The sequence below is a fragment of the Vanessa atalanta genome, chromosome 18, assembly GCF_905147765.1.
Source record: "Vanessa atalanta chromosome 18, ilVanAtal1.2, whole genome shotgun sequence".
NCBI lineage: Eukaryota > Metazoa > Arthropoda > Insecta > Lepidoptera > Nymphalidae > Vanessa > Vanessa atalanta.
In genome coordinates this window covers 7,835,033-7,858,536 of record NC_061888.1, presented here as the reverse complement: position 1 = coordinate 7,858,536, position 23,504 = coordinate 7,835,033, and the positions used below count along the sequence as shown (strand labels likewise).

Below are 23,504 nucleotides of genomic sequence, written 5' to 3'. Positions count from 1 at the left end.
TTATACTAATGCCCTGTACAAGGGTACTAGTATAATACAATGCAATACTGCCGCTGAAGACTTCCACTGGGATCAAACAGCTATCGAGAGTGATCACTTGCAACAATAGTGTTAAACAATGTTGAATATTTGTTTATTTCCTAATTATTTAGAGTATATCAGCCATTCGATCGCATTAGTTGGTTAGACTTGTCTTTAAAATGTAGGTAATTATTGCCAAAAATACAAATTGAATTCACATACAATACGTAACATACTCGTTGAATTATCTGTTGATTTACAAATGCAACTTAAAACAAAAACTTTTGTTGTTATTAGAACTTTCCGAATAATACTGTATTTCTGTTCGTAAACTTTAAGTGTGAACAATTTAATTAAAACGTAGGTGATACGAGGTGATATTCTTGCTTTGATAACTTCTTGTTTGCAAACTCAGACAATTACGTGGTATATGCATTCGGGAAACCGCATTGACCCGACCGTTACTATGATAACTCGAACGTTACTCGACGAGATCTTAACCTTGGAGTGATGAGAAGTAAACTCATGTAATAGTAATTAATTTGTGTTGTATAAGTAGTTAGTATAATCCGACTAACAGTTGACTTTATGTTATATGAGCCAGCCCTTATAGACGCAAGGGACATAGTATTTTAGGCTGGTAATGCATAGACTGAACAAAAAGTGACTTATGTTTCTAACAGTGTTACAGATTGTACGCAGTTGACTACCATCAGACAACATAATTCCTCGTTAGCTGTAGAAGTATACTAAATCATTTCCATTCGCTTACATATAGCGCCTTCGTACAAAGTGAGATGAGGTCTAGTAAATGATGCTGGTAATTAATTAAATTTAAAAGGAAAATTATAAAAAAAATGGTTTTGCATTTGGATTTTTTTAGTTTTAGATAGTAATTACTTATAGCACTTTTTTATTATATACGTAGACTGACGGGTATGTGGGCCACCTGATGGTAAGTAGACATTGGCGCTGCCAGAGTTATATCGCCAATGCGTCACCAACCTTTTCCATATGTTCCTTGTTGTCTGTTGTTGTCTTCACTGGCTCACCCATCCTTCAAAACGAAATACGGATGTATTTTATTATGTATTGTTATCTGGATGTAAAATACGTAATGAGTGGAAGGTCACAACTCCGAGTCAAAGTATTGGCATATTTTATTATTTAATGAGTCAAATGCAAACTATAATTAATAATACAGGTAGGTAATCTGCACGAAACAAGTGCAGACCAAAGCCCAGTACAATTAATTTACTTACTAAGTTACTTTACTGCAACTGTATAAGTAAAGTGTAATAATTTAAAACCTTTAATAGATAGAAGCTGAGATAGATATAATTAAAATATAAAAATAACTATAGTAGGGGTTGTAGCGGTTCCGTTTTCATAGCGGCAATAAAAAGTTTTCATTGGACTCGTCAACTCCAGCAGGTTTAACTCCAAGTTAAGTTTATATCTCTTTATGACTGACGTATCTACAGCTCCTTTACATATTTTATTTATTTATTAATGTGGAATATCTCAACGGCGTTCAACCCGTTTATAATTGCTATCGAAGTACTGCGTCTTTATAACCAGATAGATAGGTAGTTACATAAATTCGCCAGATAGTGAACATAAACGAAATAATAATGAAATAAAATAAGTGAAATTATATGCATAAATTGTTTCTGTGCTTACACTAGCTCACTCACACTTCAAACCGAAATACAACAACACTAAGTGTTGAGTGTAGTGTTGTTTAGTGGTAGAGTAATTCATAACTGTATGGTACCGAGACGGGCTTGCACAAAACCACTATGAGTAACAGTGTGACTCTCGAAATACTTTCGACGTTTACGTATTATTTTAAAAAAACGTTTACAAGTTTCTTTGCCTTTCGCATGCGGTGATTACGACGCAATTGTTTCATAAATTTTATCGAATGTTGATAAAATATATTTAGTACATAGTGGAGTGAAGGCGTGTTTTCAACGGGCGATAACAAATGCATTTGAGGTGCGGGCGATTTCTAAAACGTATGTCACAATACCCGTATGTAGGGAAACCTTTTCATTGGTTTGTCTCTTATCATATAAAAAAAATAGTAAATAACATTGTCGGCAATATAACAACAGTTAAAAAAGTAAAAAAGCAGTAGTAACAGTCTGAAAATACCGCACTAAGGCAAAGGTATCCCCCTTTTAAAATGGTTATAGAGTTTCTTCCACTACGCTGCTCCGATGCGGGGTAGCATTTGATTGGAATCATACACATGCAGGATTCTTTATAATATTTTCCTTCACCGCCGAGCACCGATCTGAACTGTCGTTTCCGAACCTACATCCGGGTACGACTAAATTATGAAATGCTTAATTTGTATTAAAATGAAAACATCATGAGAAGACATGTAGGTAAGTGTCAGATGTCAGATGAATTTCCGCCATTTGTGTCCACCAAGCCTCATAAGAGCAACGTGGTGAATTAAGCTCCAAAACTTCCTGCTTACGAGGCTGACTGGGCAAAGATCCCAGGTATCATGGGACAGTTACAGAATTAATTTATTTTACTCACTTCCTCCATACTAAATACTTCATGACTTGAATTTTATTACAAGGTCGAAATTAATATATCCGTGATAAATATGTTTAATAATTATTATTCATACAGTTATCTGTATCGCTATCGGTTCTTAATATTAATGGCGAGTGATATTTTAATGACTTATGTCAATTTGTATTAATAGCAGTTTATGGTATGGCTCTAGGGTACGGACTTGTTTTATCAACGTCCATGGAATATCGATTTAAATTATATATTATGTTTAAAGAGTGATATGGACATATTATAGGAATTTGTTATAAGCTCTTGTTTTTGTCTCGTCCTGAGTTCAAGTCTTGACTCGTAAAGAGATTGTTCCACCGGATTTTTTCTTTCTTATCATGCGAACTGCATGTCATTTAAACATCATGTCCAAGATATTCATTTTATAATAAAAAAAAGAAAACAAAGAAATCTACTCATCAAGGAAAAGATACCATAGCATTAAGCAATAAATATTTGCATAAATTTAGTTACAACATTACAAATAATTTCTCAGAATGAGCTATCTCTATAAAAATCGATTCGCCCCGGTTTCGCACGGTACCATTCAGTAATAAAGAAGATGATACGATGTGAAAAAAAAATGTAGCAATCGTTAATACGGACTCCTACCAGTGAAATAAGTCCAGAATTTAATCATTAGTTCCAAAGATTATCCTACAGGCACATAATATTATATAAGATAGATCAGTGCGCTTTAAGTAACCAAAATAACACGCTTTCCTTCAACACATACGAACTTTTTACGTATAATTTTCTCAGTCGTCGACAGAGGTTGACTGCACTAGTTGGTACTTAGTTTATTATATGTGGTGCCATTTATCATTCCTTCGCCCAAGGCGTGGCTGGTTCGTGGATATCATAGGGTCTTGTATATTTCCAGCTCTTACGTGCTTGTAATAGAGTTTAATTTTCTGGATTAAATAAACGATTTTACTGGCGTAATGTACCTGCGCAAATGGGCGGGGCGTTAGTATTGACAATTATTAATGATTTCCTGCAATAGTCCGACAGCGCTGGACGTTATATACTTGTACCTAATGTCTTATTGTTCGTATATATATCTAGACACGCGGTAGCGTGTCAGCCAAGTTCTAGTAACAGAACTGGCGTGCAGCACCGTGTGTAATATTACACGAACCATTTGGAGCCACTTTTGACCTCCTCATAACTCAAAAACTATTTGACATAAATGTGTCAAATTTGGCTCATATATTGAGACTCGCGAGATACATATGTGTTTCAAATTTCATAAACGCATCTCAAATGGTTATTTAGATATTAATGTCTAAAAATCGTCATTTTTATCACTGACTGACCTATAGATCAAAACTATAACCTACTTCCAGGTGACCTAGAAAGTTGAAATTTGGCATGCAGGTAGATAATTAGGCCAATATAAAGGAAAAAATCTGAAACTGGTAATTTTTTATCATTTTATTATAATTTTTCATTTTATTGGGTCTATAGAAACACTTATATACTTAGTTCCTGTAATAACTGTAATAAAAAAAATGATGTAAGAACCAGCAATCAAAACTTATGACAGCCGGTCTTAATGTGGATTTTAAGGTCTTCAGGTGAATATATAACAAGTTGAATACCACCCTTAAGTTTTTTAAATCCAAATATTTCCGTTTTATTACTTATTAGTATAGCCGACTTTGGTATTTATTACGTTATTAACTACCATTTAGCGCACATCATTGGTGCAAAATCTATATATATACTTTAAAAAAAAAACAATAATAGGCATTTCGGTACACGGCGCGCGACGTGACGCCGAAGCAGCGGGATAGAAGCGTTGCGATTAAACCTTAACGCGGACGTGTCTGAGCGAGTGGCAACCGCGCTCATAAGAATTATTTCAATGCCTTCCGATGGAAGCTGCCTAGTCTATTCGACTGCATATTTTTTGTTTGAGTATACTAGTATACAACAATAAAATAGGTTTCGTGAGACTGTAGTAGAGTATATATATCGTAACAGGAATGATTTAAGTTTGTACTCTAGTGCTACAAACGGGGATCCTTATTGCTTGGAAGAACAGTATCGAGCGAGAATGCTGATGTCAGCAAAGGACTGGTGAATGAGTCCAATGGAAAAATAGAGAAAGCACATTGAGGACGTCGACAACAGCAATAGCGCACGTAAAATAACAATTCAATTTAAACATAATTTAATTTGCGAACTAGAAGCCAAACCAAGTTACAGATATTAAGTAATGTACATATATGTTCAAAGGAAACAATTCTCTATTTGCTTAGCATATTCTACTACTATACACAAATCACAAGGCCTTCGCCTTGACAGTGCTCTTTTCGACATAGGCTCCTCTATATTAAGTAAAGAGCAGGCTTACGTTGGCCTCTCTAGAGTTAAAAACTTAGATGGAGTACATCTTATCAATTTAGGTCCAAGTCAAATCAAGACACAAGAGAGCTCTATTGTAGAGTACAACCGTCTGCGCACATTATACCACCCCTACTTGGGCAAATTAAGTATAAACAGAAAACGCGTAAAAAATATCCGGACACTGAATGGGCAATTCACTCGAATATTTCAGAGGTACCTACAAGAAAAATAAGAACGTATAAAAAAAAACACAATTATATCCCGTAAACATAAGAAAATAGAATAGCTTAACAAAAACCATTTGGTATTAATTTTGTTATTAATAAGTACCTACTGATAATTTATATACAAAAAGTAGTGATATCCCATCAAAAACATAAATGTAAAAATGAGAGCCAAGTTAAATATTATGATATATACCTTGGTTGTTGTCTTCAACGACAAAAGAAGTGAGATCTAAATTTGTGCCAAGTTAAATAGTCCTTTCTGAAATTTATTTATAACTACATAAAATATCATTTCTTCTTATAACTTGGGGTAATATATTGTTGCCTAAGGTCTGACTTGGCTAGTTCTCATATACAAATTATATTATAGCCTTCGTAAGTTCTAAGCCTGTTACAAATGAATTATAAACACAAATTAAGCACGCAAATATTCAATGGTACTTGTCTGGATATAAACTCGCAATATCTGGTTAAGATTCATGTTTTCTAGTTACTGGACCACCGCAGCTCTTAATGTACGTTAATACTAACTAAGCTCTACTGAGCTGTCCTCCATTCTTCTTAGATGTTCTGAGTTATAATTTGTTATTCTAAACACAAACTACAATTTGTGTTTATAAACATATAAGAACTAGCCAAGTCAGACCTTAGGCAACAATATATTACCCCAAGTTATAAGAAGAAATGATATTTTATGTAGTTATAAATAAATTTCAGAAAGGACTATTTAACTTGGCACAAATTTAGATCTCACTTCTTTTGTCGTTGAAGTCAACAACCAAGGTATATATCATAATATTTAACTTGGCTCTCATTTTTACATTTATGTTTTTGATGGGATTTAATTTATAACTAAGTATATAGAATGATGTACTCATTGGTTAGTTGCATTTGGTACTCTTTTTAATGTCAATGATATAGCTTATACCAAAAATGAACTGTATACCTACCTCTGTTACTATTCAGAATGGCAAACTGTTGAGATTAAATAATACCCCTTATGTCTTATGTCATAAAATATAGTGTAGACATTTGCCAATCTATAAACAATTTAACGTTTGATATACATATTTTTTATGTCATATAAGTACGTGGACTGGCTAATGATTAACCTGATGGTAAGTGTTCTTCACTATCCATATATTGGTACTGTAAAAAAAATTCTCATATCACCATTTGTCACCTTAGGAACTAAGATCTTAAATATTTCTGACTTTAGTTACACTGGTTCACTTACCCTTCAAAACGGAATACAAAAATACTAAATTTTTCTGCATGACGGTAGAATATATGATTAGTGGGTGGTACCTACCCAGACGGTCGTGTAAGCCCTACCATCAACTAACCACTGTCTTGACATTATCTTTGATAATGATGTATTATTCTTTATGAAACATTCGTATAATTGCTAGGTTACCTTGCTATAATAATCACACTTGCTCACTGGGTGTAAGGTCGAGGTAGCGGAGAGCGTCAGACCGTATCATTCAGAAGTTAGTCCGTCCGCTAAGCAAGCAGCAATGTGTACCACTTAATAAGACCTAAGTTTGCCGTACACCCTTCGCTTTAAGTATTAAGAAAGATGTTTCTTAATTTCTTCAAAAATTTTGCATTTTTACTTGTTGTGAATATACAAGGATAGTTTAATGTACAAATTTCTCACGTTTCATATGTTATATAAAGTTATCATAAGTAATATATAGTCATGGTTACTGTAACTTATGTATAAAATATAGATACCTATGTGCCTTTGTAGTCTTTTTAGATTACAACGATTCAATTATTTCATAGAGAGTTTGTATGAATATTCGCTTGGTAAACGTCCGGTGAAATTATTTTCTCTCTGGCAACGTTGACGCAATAAAATATATAATTCATGTAATATGCAATATTTAAACAATACGACATATCTTACGTCCGTCCTAAGACGATAAACAAAATAGTATAATAGATCTGTATTGATCAGATTTTTTTTTTCAGTAATGTATCAAGCACAAATAAAAATTATTCCTTCATGAACCTCATTCAAATGAAAATATACCCTCGTGCTAATAATGTAATAGGGTTGTTTAAATAACACTCACCCTCTTCTCTCAAGTCAATATTAACTCTTCTAAGTTAATATCACTGATTGAGTTCAGTTTCTATTCTTCTTGACTTTCTTTTGTATCCTAGAAGAATGATTAAGTGCCTACTTCAATATATATTTTCATTGTGATGTTCAAAGATTATAGACACAAAAAAATACGTTACAAATGTAAATGTTTAATTCGTTAATGTATATCTATCAATTAAATTAACAAAGAAATTAATAACTTGTATTTTTTTAAGAAACATTTCAAACAAAAGTAATTTGGTTTATTTATTTTTTATCAAAGCCGAATTCAACCTTCTCTGCCCCTTGGCTCCATTATCGATATTTTGCAAACGTAGATAAAGTTTCAATACACAATTATTAAATAAATAAAATGACTCATTCATACTAGATACTTTAAATGATATTTTGGAAGATATGAAAAGCAATTTCGATAATGCGAAGTTGTTTTTACTCACCCTATTAATTTGGCAGCACAAGCCCCAAATATCAAGCCTTATTTACCTATATGGATTTCAGTTTTGGTTATGTTCGACAATAATTAAATATGTATATTATAGATACCTAGCTACATCTTTAATATCAGAATTTGTTGCAATACATTAAATATCTTGTAATATACAAAAAAAAAAAAACGTGAAGCGTGACAAATTTCAAAGTCTGTTCATATGCGACGCCATTTTGAAAATAAGTCACGCCCATTTTACGACTACAAAGTACAATAACAATGTTGCTTATCATTGCATGAAGGCCGAACCAATGTCTTTAAATATTTTATCTCTTTACACATATAATATTATGAGGGTCAAAATGTTGCAAGTTTATGAAAACTAATCTTACAATAAATATAAAAAATAATATACTATAGTTAGATACTTACATTTTTATAAAATATACAATAACATATTCAAAAATAGGTAAAACAATTCTAAGACGAAACCGTTATTTTCCACTGTAGAGCAACGCTACGGTATTCATTTTATCTTTGCCCGGATATTTTAGTGATTTCCCATCGTGATTCAGTACAAGATTTCTGAGATTTCTTGTTGTTCAAATGAACATTACTTTTTTAATCATTCAAAAGTACAATCTTAGATTATTTATATATTACTAGAAAAAACAAAACAACTTTATTATCTACGTGTGCGTGAGCTGACGCTTGATACTCGCTGAACGTCATACTAGGTGTTTTACTAGTGTGTGTGTGTGTGTATTATTTATCTTGTGGCCAAAAATTGGCCAACTCTTGGTTACTATATTTTCACTGACAGTCTATCGAGACATAAATAATCAAATGACGATAGCAACAAAAAGAAAATGTAGATAAAATCTTATTCGCATACGAAACGTTCTAACGTAGACGAAAAAACTATTAATTAAAAAAAATAAAAAAATACTCTGTTAGTATACAATTTATTATCTACGTGCAAAAAATCACGCACAAACGAATACTTCAAGTAAATTGAAGCTAAATATTTAAAGAAGCAAATAATTTTGCTCCTTAATTTAAGTTAGTAATATAATGTTGCTTTGTTTATTACTAAATTAATTTAGTATTGAAAAACTATTTATCAATAACTATTTCCTAATGATATAAAATTTCCTGTTCTTGATTTCTCATTATTTTCTCTTTTCCCTTAAAACTATGAATGCTGCGTAATTCAAGAACTAAGGTATATTACGTGACCACTTAGTCTACTTACCGTTACTCGCCTTTTGCCTTTCTACTTTAAAAGATACAAAATAATTTGACCCATATACAATGAAAGTGCTTGTACTGAATTGTGGTGCTATTTCAGAGCTGAATGAATTACGATTTCCCGTCCACAATGGTGGCATACAGCGTTATCGGACTTCCTTCGCACTCTACAACAAGTCACGTAGGACGCACAATGTTGGTTAATGTTGTCCATTGTTCCACAAAGGCCCCTTGAGGCCCATATCGGACCGGACGTGCGAAATACCGCATTCATTCTGTTGATTACTGTTTAATCTGTAATGCTCGCTCAACATATTTTGACAGGTTAAAAAGACAATTTATACTTATTATATATAAGAAAGTTTGTCGTGAACTTTAAATTCCCTTTAATTTTTTTTACATTAGATACATAAGAATCATATCGCGGAATGAAATACGTCAAAATTAAAAATTGTTGCTCTACAATTCAAAACCGCGTGGAAAGGAGTCAATAATGCTAGCAGCCTTTCCCCGTTCAATCAATAATCAGTTTGATTGAAAACTGATTTGTGATTGAACGGGGAAAGGCTGCCTAAAAGACTGAACCAACCTTTCATTCACCACTGGAGTCATTACAATAGGATGTTATATTATTTGTGAAAATACTTGTGTGATTTTTATAGAGAAGTAGAGAAGTAGAGTCTTGTTCCTTTGTGGTACCCACTAGCTAGATGTGCCTAGTTTGGTGCCTATATAAATAATTCTTTATTCATATTTAATAGTGTTTTTAATTTCATTGCAAGTTATAAATAAATTACTACCCTCAAATGTTTTATATAAAGATCACTTTAAAATCGCGTTGCAATTTACTTTAATATTAAGTCATTCCAAAATTAAAAATATTTTTTTAAATTATTTTTATTTTTATATACATAATAAAAAAGCATAAATAAGAAAAACTATTAAAAAAAATATTTACACAAGTTTTTAAATCTATAAGTACTTATTATAATATGTTTGGTACTGAGTGCTGAAATTCGAAATAGGTTTATTTTATAGTAGGTACTTATAAGCCAGCACACAAGAGTTCTTACTCTTTTTTGACAATTTTATGAGAGAGTTATGGGAGAACCTTGTATGAATTTTATATATACGGGATTGGCAATTGGTACTATAATATGTTTGTAGTTACTACTATTTATTATTCATCGTCATTACTAGGTCACCAGCACAAAAGTTTCAGCATCATTAATCGATTAAAAAAGGTTAGAAAAGTTGCAAGATAAACAACATACAAACAGTTAAACCAAGAGCTTGTAAAAATCCATAGCAGGCAATGAAATTTTGAACAATATTTATTTCTAGATTTAGTGCTAAGACATGCCTTAGGTGTTTCTAGACGACTTAACTACGCCGTATCCAAAGGTTATAAACATTCGGCCTTGCGTGGTTATAGCGAATTTATGAGTTTTTCATGACTACCATAATTCTCTTGTTAATTGTACATACAATGTATCAAGATTTATTGGCTTAGGTATTCACGTGTAAATAGTTGGATATTTTATGTTTAAAAATTAATAACTTATACCTAAACTATTGTATGAAATAAACATTGCTTCAACAAAGCCTAGCATTAACTCGTGTTAGTTACGGTCTTTTATTAGAACCTTTATTTGTTCTTAAGTAATAAAAACTTATGTATCATGCAATTTATAAAACGACTAGCTGAACCTGCGGCTTTATCCGCGCGAAATTCTAAAACTTTACCTATAGCACAGGCAGGGCCGGATCTACCTTATGGCTTTTTGGGCTTCAGTCCGTGGATTCAAGGGGGCCCCAGCTAAGTCAATTCAAAGTCAAATATAGACGATAATGCGAAAGAATCCATAACTTTAATAAATTAAAAAGATCGTACGGCTTGCAGCCCTGTGAATCCTGCAATTAATCAAACCCATTCAATTAATTTAATTCAAGTCTAAGTTCAGATATATCTTAGGTGGGACCCTAAGTATTGTTAGCCCAGGGCCCCCTAAAGTTACGGTCCGGCCCTGAGCACAGTGGTGAATTAGAAAAGTAGCTTATCCTTTCCGGAATCTATATCTATTCGTCGGTTTAACGGTGTAGAGGTAACAGACATAGTTACTTCCGCGTTTATAATATTAGTATAGCAGTATAGATTTGCCGTTATTAGGCCTCAGTTTTGAAATTGTAAGAGAATTAGCTCTTCGATTTACAGCAATCAAAATGTAAAATTTCAACACTGTAGGTTCAAAGGAAGTTATTTTAGTTAACCTTGCATGATTATGACCTAAGGAAACAAAGATTGCATGTTAAATAAAAGCTGGTAATTAAATAATCAAATTTTAACCTTTTTAAATATTTTATATGTAATTCTAAAATAAAAGTAAGTCGCGTCAAAATCGGTCCAGCCGTTCCAGAGATTAGCCGGAACAAGCAGATAGACATACAAAAATTGTAAAACATGTTCTTTTTTTATATGTACCGTGTATAAAAACATATGTATATACCTAAATACATATGCATTTAGTAAAAAGCGGTTATTTTAATATTACAAACAGACACTCCAATTTTATTATATGTATACATTATACATACCCAGACGGGCTTGCACAAAAGCCTACCAAGTAGATACAAGGGATCAATAGTATTCAACTAGACTAATTAAACAATATATTTTATAGCTGGAATTCCTCCTGAATACTAAGATCATTTTATAACGCTAAGTTTTACTGCGATGAGAATTAAAACGCACCTACAACGAATAAAGAAATAGCTCGTACGGTTATATATCTATGATCTGTATAATAAAATTCAAATGAGTGTATCAGTTTATTACGATTGTTAGTCATTTTGTTTTATACTTTATTGCGTAATTGCTGAACGCAGTCAGTAATTTTATTAAAACATCACGGACTTGTAATTAAAAAAAATACTAGCTTCCGCTCCCGGCTATGGCCGCCTCGCACGTGGAAGGGCATCTTCTATATTATCTAAGTGAGTAAGCTCTCTTTTTATGTGATTCATCCTCATAATTTTCGTCTATATTATATTAATAGGAACTACATATAAAAACATTTTTTTTTGTCTATTTGTGATTATTTAGTATATGTTATTTCTTACTAGTTATCGCCTGCGGTTTCGCTCGCATTTTAGCAGTTGGTTGTCAAGTGTTAGCCCTTAAAAGTACCGTATGTTCTTCCTCTGGGTTCATGCCCTAGCATGTAAGCCTACATACGGAGTTACTTTCACAGTTAAAATATTAGTATATAACAAAGAAATAGTCATTCTTTTGCACACAAGCTTTCCTCTACAATTTTTTTATTTTTATTTGCCATTAAAGGCATTGGAACGCTTTCCTAGATCCTGTTGCTAACCCGTATACTCACAAAATACTAAAGTGCCTATTGAGAAGCAACAGTTAATATATTGATTTCTTTAAATTCAAACATAAAAACTCTACCTATAAGCATTTCCAAGCACTTATAATTTCATATTTTAATGAGTAATTTAATTTTCTAGAATCTTCAGCGGAAAATATGTGATGGGTAGTCGATAAAAGGCAATTTGACACGAAAATACGCTCGAATGTAGCGGCGTCTATTAAGTCAAAATAGTATTCTTTAATATTTCGAGATTTGTGTACTTTTTTTTAAATAAATGTACCTAAATTATTATTATTTTTATCTGCAAAAATTTATTTACAGTTTGTTACATTAAGTAATAGAAAGACAATTAAACACCAAAGATAACCGTGTCTGTATTACGAAAGTACCTAAACGCTATGAAAATAGACAAATGCGATTTTGGATCATAAAAAAAAAAAATACATTCCGACTTCACTGTAAATACATACATTGTATTTAAAGCGAAGAGGTGTAGAGGTCGGTGGAAATTAAAATTATTGTTAGTTATATAACTCATTGGTATATAGCATATATGTACTATTAGGTACCTACTTACGCATATTACATTACATATATTTACCAGTATTATATGAACATGTAGGTAGGCTATATATAGGTATGTCGCGTAATTTTAAGAAATATTATAATTACAGCTTTATAAACTAATAGAGTAACGATTAATTTGTCATTTCAAACATTTATTCTACTCTGTGATATTTGTCTACGACTAATATATTGAAGTGAGTGAGTGAGTGAATGAGTTTAACTGCAAGCACAGCATCCTAGTTCCTTTCGTTGCCGCTATATAGTTGCTTATTTTTTTTGTGTTTCATTTCCAACGTGTTTCCTTTAAACCTACGTGCCACGTTAAACATATCTCAAAATTGAATTCCTTTTGTTTTGTTTCAAACACACAAAATAGCTTTTGAGTTCATTTATATTTAGTTAAAATTGTAGGTATTTAGATAGGTGGTACCGACTTACATATATTTCTATTCCTACACATCTTAAAATGAAACAATTTTCGACTTATAACAATCTTAAACAACTCACGAATCTAATAACACCTACATAGGCAGGCAATAAATAACTTTATGGTATACGCACATCCCTTTTTATTCTACCTGTTCCCTTATATTTAATTTAAATTTCGAACGGATATCCCGGTCCTAACGCGAGCGGAAAAATGTTTACGTGCCGGTGCGGGTTAACGTAGTAGGCGTTAGAGAAAAAAAGCGGTTCTATATTCAAAGTTGGCAGTTCGCCCAATCGCGAGCGCTGTAGGCGTGCCCGCGCTTTCTCATTGGCCGGACGGTCGTAGTGATGCACCGGCTTATAAAGTTACTACAACGGTGAACGTTACGCCACACGTTTTATTACGTTTTCGGATACGCGTCTAAGCACGATGTGCTGATTTATGATGGCTTGTTTAATGTTAGGTTTATATAGCTAATGTTAGTATAATAAGATGGGTAACAATTTTAGTTACGCAATAAAGAAAATATATATATAAATACAAGTACCTACTCATAGAAGGTTTTACTGAATTTTATTTAACTATGTACTTATATTAAAAAGTGTTTTAATAACTAAATAATAGTAATTGATTTAATGAAATTGATATTTTTAAATTTATTTTAAAACGAAGCATTTTCCAAAAAAAAAAACAATGAAAACGTTTCACAGAACAATAAGATGACATTAAGTTGGACGCCATTTTGTTTAGCAATAAAACCTCTTTCACACCTTCAAGTGTTTTAACAGAACCATCATAGACTATTAACCCAGCTATTTAAGAGACACCTTTTATCACTGACACTGTGTAAAGGATATATATTTAATGGCTTAAGTTAGCTATTTAAGAGCGCCATCTTTGTAAGGGTTGATGGTAGGCCATTAACTTGAGAGGTCCATTGTCTTGCTTCTAGCGAATAGTAACGCCATTAAATGTTTTTTTCTTACTTCAAAACTAGTAAAGATAATTGTTTAACAGATGATTTTATGACTGTATCCTGAACCTATCCACTATCTACATACGTTGGTACCTACTTTCAAATTCAACCTTAGCGCCGCCACTGAGCATGGCTGAAATCAAATCAAAATCCTAAATTTAATATAGAATTACACTCACTTATTGATTATCATGTTAAACACTACCACCGGTTCGGCTAAGAAAATACCCTAACCTAAGGAACCGGCGAAAGAAACTCAGCAAATGTTTTTTTTAAAAGCCGCCCCATTATCGATATTTTGCAAAACGTGGACAAATTATCGATAGACAATTATTAAATAAATAAAATGTCTCATTCATAGTAGAGCTTTTTATAATTTTTTAATTATATTTTGGAATTTTGAAAAAAAGAGTTTTCGATAATACGAAGATTTTTTTTCCATTCTCCTAATATTGCATCCCTGGTAAAATAGCCGCCTTGGGCGCTAGAACCCTAGTGCCTCTTTTGTAAATCCAGCGCTGTTCTCTTCTTTTCATTCGTTGTCAACCATTCGAAATTCAATTTAAAATTAAAAGCAAGAATGCATTTTAAATATAGAGAATTAAAAAAAGTTTATAAGATGAAAAAAAATTAAAGGTATATTCCTATGAAGTATGAAAACAAAATATACTTACCTAAACTATATACAAAATAGTTTTTGATTCAACATACTTATCCTAAAACGACAATGATATTTTTTCATGAAATAGGCGCGCCGGCAAATTTGTTACCCGATGTTCAATGGGACTATCTACCCGCTAATTGACATAGCGCTGTCAGAAATACTAACTATTCCTTATATCTTCAAACCAAATCAATTTTATTCAAGTAAATTTCACAATGAAGCGTTTTTGAATCGTCGATATTTAAATACTACCACCGTTTCGGAAAGCAACTTCCAGCCAGAAGAAACGGCAAGAGACTTGCATAGTTGCTTCAACGCGCCACCAACTTTGGGAACTAAGATGTTATATCCCTTGGGCCTTTAATTATACTGACTCACTCATCCTTCAAACCGGAACATGATAATATCTAGTATTGTTGTTTTGAGGCAGTCGGGCTTGCACAAAGCTCTACCATCAGAATTTGTACCTACTCTACAAGTGTAATATGATTCATTAAAATATACCTAACACATTGTTTTAAATAAGACAAAGAAAAAATCAGGCACTTTGTTTATATTTCATGTAAATGTTTTTATTTGCAAAGGCTAGCTACGAATTGCAAGGTTTAAACAAGATATTGTTGCCACGTAAACATGTAAATCAAAATATATCTGTTCTATACAACATAATATATAAAGCGCTTTTAAATCGTGTATTTTTAATATCAGGTGTGAAGTTACAAAACACACCTTACCACGAACAATGTTCAAAATAACAACGATTAAAGATGTTCTACAACAACTAAAGTAATTACTTTAAAAACTATTTCCAGGTGAATCAACTTAAATGTAGGGTCGATTCGTATGTAATAGGAGAAAGCTGCTTTAATTTCTTCAGCTGGTATGCTCTTTCCCCTTCAAGTTTAACAAGTCGATCAAAGCATTGAAGCTCTGCAATAAATAATAAAATATTAATATAGAAAACTCGTTAAGAAACCTTTGTTTGAAAAAAAATCTTTTAATTAAAACACATATTGCGAATACATTATAACTTCAGGGCACCTTAAGTAAATATGTGTTATTGTACATGTATATTTATAAATAAATAAATTGTATATACCTAATAAAATTATTCATAGTGTATTATTTTCGCTGATCGTTCTGCGCACTGAGATATTTATTTCTGTCCGAGACAGTGATAGTTTTTAACAAATTTAACAACCAACAAGCAAGTGTACGTAACATCTCTACATACTAATATATTAAATAAAAAAAAAGATTTTGACAACATAAGTAGGTATTTATAGATGTTGTTGTATAATGAATAAGTTTCTTAGTTATTAGACAATAATTAAGCCCATACAATGCCCTTCGGACACACACCTAAAAGTACCGCCTAGAATGTTTTTTTTGTAACAACACTACGTGCTCGTCCCAACTTCGCTCGGGTATATTACAGATTATGCCATATAAGATTGATACTTCGCTTCTATTGGTCGTAGTGTGTTATGTATAGCCTTCCTCGAATGGCTATCGAACACTAAAAGTTTTTTTCAAATCTGCCCAGCATTTCCTGAGATAAGTGCGTTCAAACAAACAACCAAACTCTTCAGCTACATAATATTAGTATAGATTTAGGATCTAAACTAGAAGATACCTACGAACAGGATAAATGTCATTATACTTTTTTAACACTAAGCGGAGTTGAGTAAAAATAAGCGAACACAAATACTGGCAACGATGATCGAAATAGATATTGGCAATCGACTGGCTTCGATATCAATACATACGGAACCCGCATCGTTGTTTTATTTTACTGACAATTATATACATAGATGATAGATTTGTACCCGTATTATAATAGAAATAAAGTCGTGGTATCTTGTGTGAATATCGGAGGTTAATTTTTATTTGAATGCCATGACTACAACTCAAAAAGCGTAGTTAGTTTTCGTATATTTTTATACCTACAGTATAAATAATATTTAATATTACATAATTTAATTGGTGGAAAAGAGTAACTACTGAGTTTCTGTCGGTCAATCGTCAGTTCTTCTCGGTAGAGTCTGCACTAGGAACCGGTCATAGCTTTCAAACAAATTTATCGTATAACATGACCCATACAAATGCTGCACTTGTATGTTCTGTGATAAATTTTCAATTAAAAAAAAAGTCATACTTCTATAAATGAAATGAATAAAAAATACATATAAAAGTCCTTGTCAGTTTTGAGGTTATTTCGCGCGTGTTAGTAACAAATTCTTATCTAGGTATAATTTACATTATTAAAACTAAATATTTACAAAAAATGTTGCCGACACATAAGTGTCCAATAACCGTATAAAGCCGATTTGCCGCTTTGTTATTATAAATTTGACATTTATAAACAAAGTAAGTGAAACTCGAGAGTGTTCTTAGAATTAAACAAATATTTACATTTAATTCTTAGTAGGACCTACTTAAAGATAGATTACATATTAAAAATATTACGAACCGCTTGCAGGACTGGTACGTTCTTATGAAAACAAACTGCTTTAACTCGTTGATCTAATGGTAAGCTTATAAGGGTCAATATCCCAAGTTATTGGGCTTGAAAATAATTAGTAGTGTTTATATTTACTTGTTTCTAAAAGTTTGTAAAGCCGTGGGTCCTGTGTTGTATACATTCCGGTCGTATCGGATCCAACTTATTATGAGAGTGAGGAAATGAGTGCACTTGTGTTTGCGCGCGCTGATGCATTATGATATATCCTAAGTCCTACGCATATAGTCTATATAGGAAGGTCTTTTTTAATTTATTTCGTAAAGGGACAGTCACATGGCCCACCTGATGGTAAGTGCCTCTACCCATAGACATCGGCGCCGTTAGACTCAAATTCAAATTCCTTTATTCAATATAGAAGCATTACACTTACTTATTGATAGTCAAATTAAACACTACCAAGTATTACACTACTAAGAAATTGTAAGCATTCGTTATATGTCTATTGCGCTATAAACCAGGGGAACTGAGGTATCATGCCCCTTGTGCCTGTAGTTGTTGACTCACTTACACTTCAAACCGTAAAACAACACAAAGTCTTGCTGCCTAGCGGTATATGATGAGTGGGTGGAACCTACCCAGACAGAGCTTGCACATAGCCCTACCACCAAGTAAAGTTAACCGCTATAAGTATCTCATAGAATTCTGTCTACAAACTTGAAATCAATATTATTCGATTAGAATTTTCAAATTAAGATAAAACTGCCATGTCTGCCCTATATCATAAAAAAAATTCACGAGCATTATTATACAAAATTTTATATTATATTATCACATCGTTAGTAGGTACATCGTATACTGATGTATCTATCATTAGTTGTTTTCCCTACGTAATAAACCAAGCGCCAGTTGTAAGGTCGTCAGAAAAAAAAATACAAATATTTAAAAAAAGAACAATATACCATTTTTTTATAATAGACACGTATAATAAAACCTACTTTCTATTTCTTCTTACAGCGGTGTCACTCGAGTCCCTAGTGGAAAATTGTCATAAGCTGTTAGAAAAATTTCATTACTCGTGGGAGATGATGCCGTTAGTGCTGGTCATCCTCAACTACGCGGGGAGCGATCTCGAAGAAGCATCGCGGAAAATAGATGAAGGTAAGAACTGACTTAGAATATTCTAGAATAAATAAAATAGCATTAATTTGTACACATACATCGGCTTTGTTTTTTTTTTTATTTAGAATGTATTGGAAGAATTATATAATGCCAATTTTTTATTTTTTTTATTTTACGGTAGTAGAAAATTGATTGTTAATTTGAGTGTTTTTTTACGAATTTATTCCTTTTAATTAATAACTGGATAATATCATAAGTAATTTTTTTTTAATTTATTTGTTTTGTTTTAATTTTTAGTTAATAGCGATAATTAAGAAGATTAATTATCTTCTTTGTCATTAAACTATCACATAGTTAACCTAGATTCTATAAAGCTTCAATTGAGCAGTACTCTGTACGTACATAAGATTTATAAAGTACTTATACGATTCTTCCAAAATATCGTCAATATATACTTATCATATCTATATATTTTTTATTTATTTGCAAAGAGATGGCATATGAAGCGATAACGTAATCTTTTCTCATTTGAAATACTTACCAGAATATATAATTTAAGAAATACTACAAATATTTACATATTATGTTGAAATAAAGCCGCGTACACATAACGTGCAATACAACCGCAAGTCAAAGAGAACACAATGAATAAGAGTATGCGTTAAATATAATATTTTTATAAAAGTATTATTAAAAAAATATAGATGATAAAGGTTTAGAGTTAGTTGTAGTTGATTTTCGTGACGCACATGCATTTAATTGTATTGCTTATTTCATTCACAATAGGGATAAAGACAATATTTGACAACGAATTGATGTGATATCAGTGGGGGAGAGCTTAAATAATCTATGAGATTAATTACGCATTCGCGAAAAAATGGCGTTTTGAATGTCAAAGAAGTTGCTATCGGAACCGTGTCGTATTATAAATAAAGATATATTAATCAGGAACTCTTTGTAGTGCATAATATAACAGAGCTATTAGCGAATCGTGTTCGTTTATTTTTATTCCTCATTCGATTTTAATATGCTATAGTTACCTATATGATTATTACACGTAGGTATTTGCTTGATGAAAAAAAGTAATTTCTAAATATTAAATATAATCTAGCTTCTTGAATAAATTGAGTATTGTAATTAAAAAATATTTTTATATTTCGTCATTTTCGAAATTAGAATATATTCCAATTTTTGACTTTAATGTAACATAAAGTATACGTACTTAAATGTGAAAATTATCTGTTCTTGTACATGTATTGCACACAATGTATACGTAGCTTTATTTATGTATATGATCTATTACGGGCTTAACCGCTCCTGAGCGCGTAATGTCATCTCATTGCTTTCTTTGATAGCTTGCGTTTTAGTTCAGTTTAATGAGGCAATGACTTATCTATTACACATTTGAAAATAAATCTTATTTTAACAACATTATATTATTTTAATAAAAAAAAATGGAGTTTAAAATATTAATTATCTATATTAATAATTCACTAAATTGTTATATTTAGTTTTATACATCCTATTATTGAAATATTTACTATAACGAATGACATATCATAAAACTCTTTCCCGCATATTTTACTAATGTAATTCTTAAAGGTTACTTGACAGAGATCGCTGAATTATTGCAACCAAAATAAACTTCAATTTCATTTTGATTTCCTAATATAAATTTTCATTTACGTTTATGGGATGCAATAAAGAATATAAAATGATTTATAAAACCCAAAGTAGCTTTTGTCTTTGGTATTTGAAAGGAACAAAAATCTATAACGGTTATTAACGCGATCATATTTTAGTAAAAATACGTGCAATAAGTTTGTATACCACGACACAATTTAAATGTAGAATCGACAAATAAAAAAAAAACAATCAATCGTTAATTTGGCGAATGTGTTTGGTTATATAACATAACAAATAAATAAAGGATGATGATTTTGAAGTCAATTAATTCGGATGTAATCGGTTTTACGAAATTTGACGGTGCTACATCTAAGCTGTGTCGTACTATACCTACACATATCCGATTGAAGATACCTATATTTTTTTTAATTTATATGTTGTATATATTTAAGTCATTGCTTCATAAAATACAATCTTGCTGAGCGAATTGATATTTAAAATACTTAATTTAAATTAAGTAACTAGATACATCGTTTCTTCGTTTATCGGTCTACCTAATTGTATTTTTGTTATCATTTTTTAGTGTAGACAACACTCAAATTACATTAGTGTAGGTAGGTATATGAGCTACGTTAGAGTAAACAAAAACTACTACTACACAGAAAATTAAATACTGCTAGCATACCGTAATCAACCTACTGATATTATTTTAAATCTAGTTTATTGTTTTATATATGTGTATAGCCATTATATATTCATAATGTCTTTTTTAATTTGTTTAATAGACAAGATTATTTACCTAAATTTTTTTGAGATATATTTATAAATCAATAGAGCGGCATGTACACGCAGTATGTTTTTAATTTGCATAATTATTAGTTGCACGGTATTAATGAAACTAATGAAGTAGAACTAATTATTATTTATATTATTAAATAAATTGATCGATATAAAAAAAAAAAAAAATAAGAAAAAGATACATAATAAATTACATAAAAGTATTTTTTATCCCTTAATTTTAAGTAAACTAAAGATAAAATGTTTAAATTCAAAATATTACAGATTTGATACATATATTTTAGAAGTTAATTAAAAAATCGAATACATTAAAATTGTTTGCTGAATAAGTATGTAAACTGTTAAGGGTAAAAAAAGTAATGAAAGTATTTTGTAAGAATTTATTTAGTTTCTAACATATGGTGAAAGGTCTAAATTTATAAAAGAAAATTATACACAGTTAAACAAAATGTTAGGCTAATTCTAGACCTAATGCTCTTAATCCTTATCAACCTCTGTAAATTTATTTTCCATATATGAAAATATAAATTACAAGTTTTAAAATTAGATTTTTTTTTTATGTGTACCCTTTCGCGGAGCAGTCTTTGTTGTTCTTTATTTAAACGGTTTGAAATTCCCTTTGTTTTTACTGGTCAATATTGAAGTATAATTTATCAATTTGTGAAGCTGTCAAGTATTAATAGTGTTGTTCCACACATTATACCGGTTTGAACGTCATCAATCTCCATTACCGTATTACGTGGATACTTTATTTATATGTATAACTAACATTTTTATCTGTGAATTGCGTCTTAACTTATTAGGGTATCATTTATTTACTAAAGTTTAAGATATATTAAGTAAAATGTTATGATAAAAATAGTTTATTTTTTTGAGATTCATTTCAATATCTATGTTTTTTGCTAATCTTATCTTAATATCATAAAATATATCTTAAGTAAGTAAAAATATATTTTAACAAAACAAAATACTTTCATACTTACGTTTTTTTTTTTTTTAATGTATATTTTGTGTTGCCTTCTCTGCCTGCGCCGCTCTGCGAATGTGATACATTATTTTTGTCCTCAGGGAAGATGATCATCAACGAGTACGCGAGGAAGCACAATTTGAACATCTTTGACGGTCACGAACTGCGGAACTCGACTCGCCAGTACGGACTTTAATACAGTAATATAGTTGTTCAATACCACATGTTGAACCAGAACATGCACGCACAGACACATACACAAAATACACATACATACACGTACATATTAAACGAGCACACATTCTATACAAATTTGAATTATTTTTAAATAACATTCCAAATAGAAATACAAATAAAATAAATAAATCATAAATATTTTTTTTAAAGAAATAATTTAAATTCAAATTAGGAATGTAGATTGAAGATATTTAAAACATCAAAACGTTAATGTATAATATTTTATTTTAAAGTATTCGTTTCAAATTTGTTATAAAAATAACAAAAAAGGTATTTTCCAAATCTCAATTAACAACGTTCGTTTTTCAATTTTAATTTGGTACTAAATGATAGATCCGGAATATTTTAATACTTACACGTAAAATTAAAAATAAATTCTTAATGGTTTACAAATATTCTGTATTAAAACAATGCAATTTTAAAAATTATTTAAAGTTGTAATAATTTCAAAAAAAAAACCAGCTATTTTTTAAATAATTCATTTTCATTTCTGAACGTTACAATCATTCAATCCTATTTGGGTTTCGAAGAAGAATTAAGATAAAAATTAAATATGTTTGCTTTCATTTATTCATTTAAAAATTATAAATTAAATAATTGGAAATTTTCAAAGCAATAATATTTATAAAAAACAAGCAACCAAGCACGTGTAGAATAATATTCAAAGAAAAAAATATATACTTTTTTTATAAATGCCTTCGCTGGGCTACTCAATATCGCACCAAAGTTTTATCCCAATCTGATGAAAAGTTTATAATATAAGGCGTATAAACAATAATTTCAATTCATAAAAATTTTAAATAACGAATGTATTCTTAAGCTAAACAATAAAAAAAGTAAATGTAACACTTTCCCTAAAATAGTGCCTACTTAAAACTTCTCATCATAACCTACATATAATTTCAGATAATTCATTGTCAATCGATGTACACGTTAAGACGTGTTATTTAAATTATCGATGCACCTGGTCATTACTTATTTCTAATTTATCGATGAGTTAAAATTAAAACTATATATTTTAATTCATAAATAGTCGAAGTAGTTATACGAGTCGAAAACTAATTAAGAATATACATTTTATATAAAGGTTTATAATTAAAACTTTAAAACTAATATATTGTTATTGGATAGGTTAGCCATTATTTCGCGGCTAATCGGGGTGGTCCTGTTTAAGAGAAACGGGATCGTCCTAAATTAGAATATAATGATTGATACATGAAAGAACGGTTTTTATGTTTAGGAGGAATTATAGAAAGAGTACTTACCATTAAATTCTTTATTATTATTATT

General features: G+C 30.9%; 1 protein-coding gene across 7 annotated transcripts in view; it reads left to right on the top strand.

Annotated features, from left to right (window-relative positions):
• LOC125071058 (protein doublesex-like) overlaps positions 1 to 23,504 on the top strand; it is a 167,611-nt gene that overhangs the window by 33,406 nt on the left and 110,701 nt on the right. For 3 of the 7 annotated variants that reach the window (XM_047681127.1, XM_047681126.1, XM_047681128.1), the window contains exons 2-3: positions 18,482 to 18,625; positions 22,079 to 22,177. In XM_047681127.1, coding sequence (XP_047537083.1) covers positions 18,482 to 18,625; positions 22,079 to 22,173 — 239 coding nt within the window. In that variant the 3' untranslated portion in view covers positions 22,174 to 22,177. The remainder of the gene's footprint in view (positions 1 to 18,481; positions 18,626 to 22,078; positions 22,178 to 23,504) is intronic. The other 4 variants (XR_007119903.1, XR_007119904.1, XM_047681125.1 and 1 more) reach the window with 2 other exon arrangements.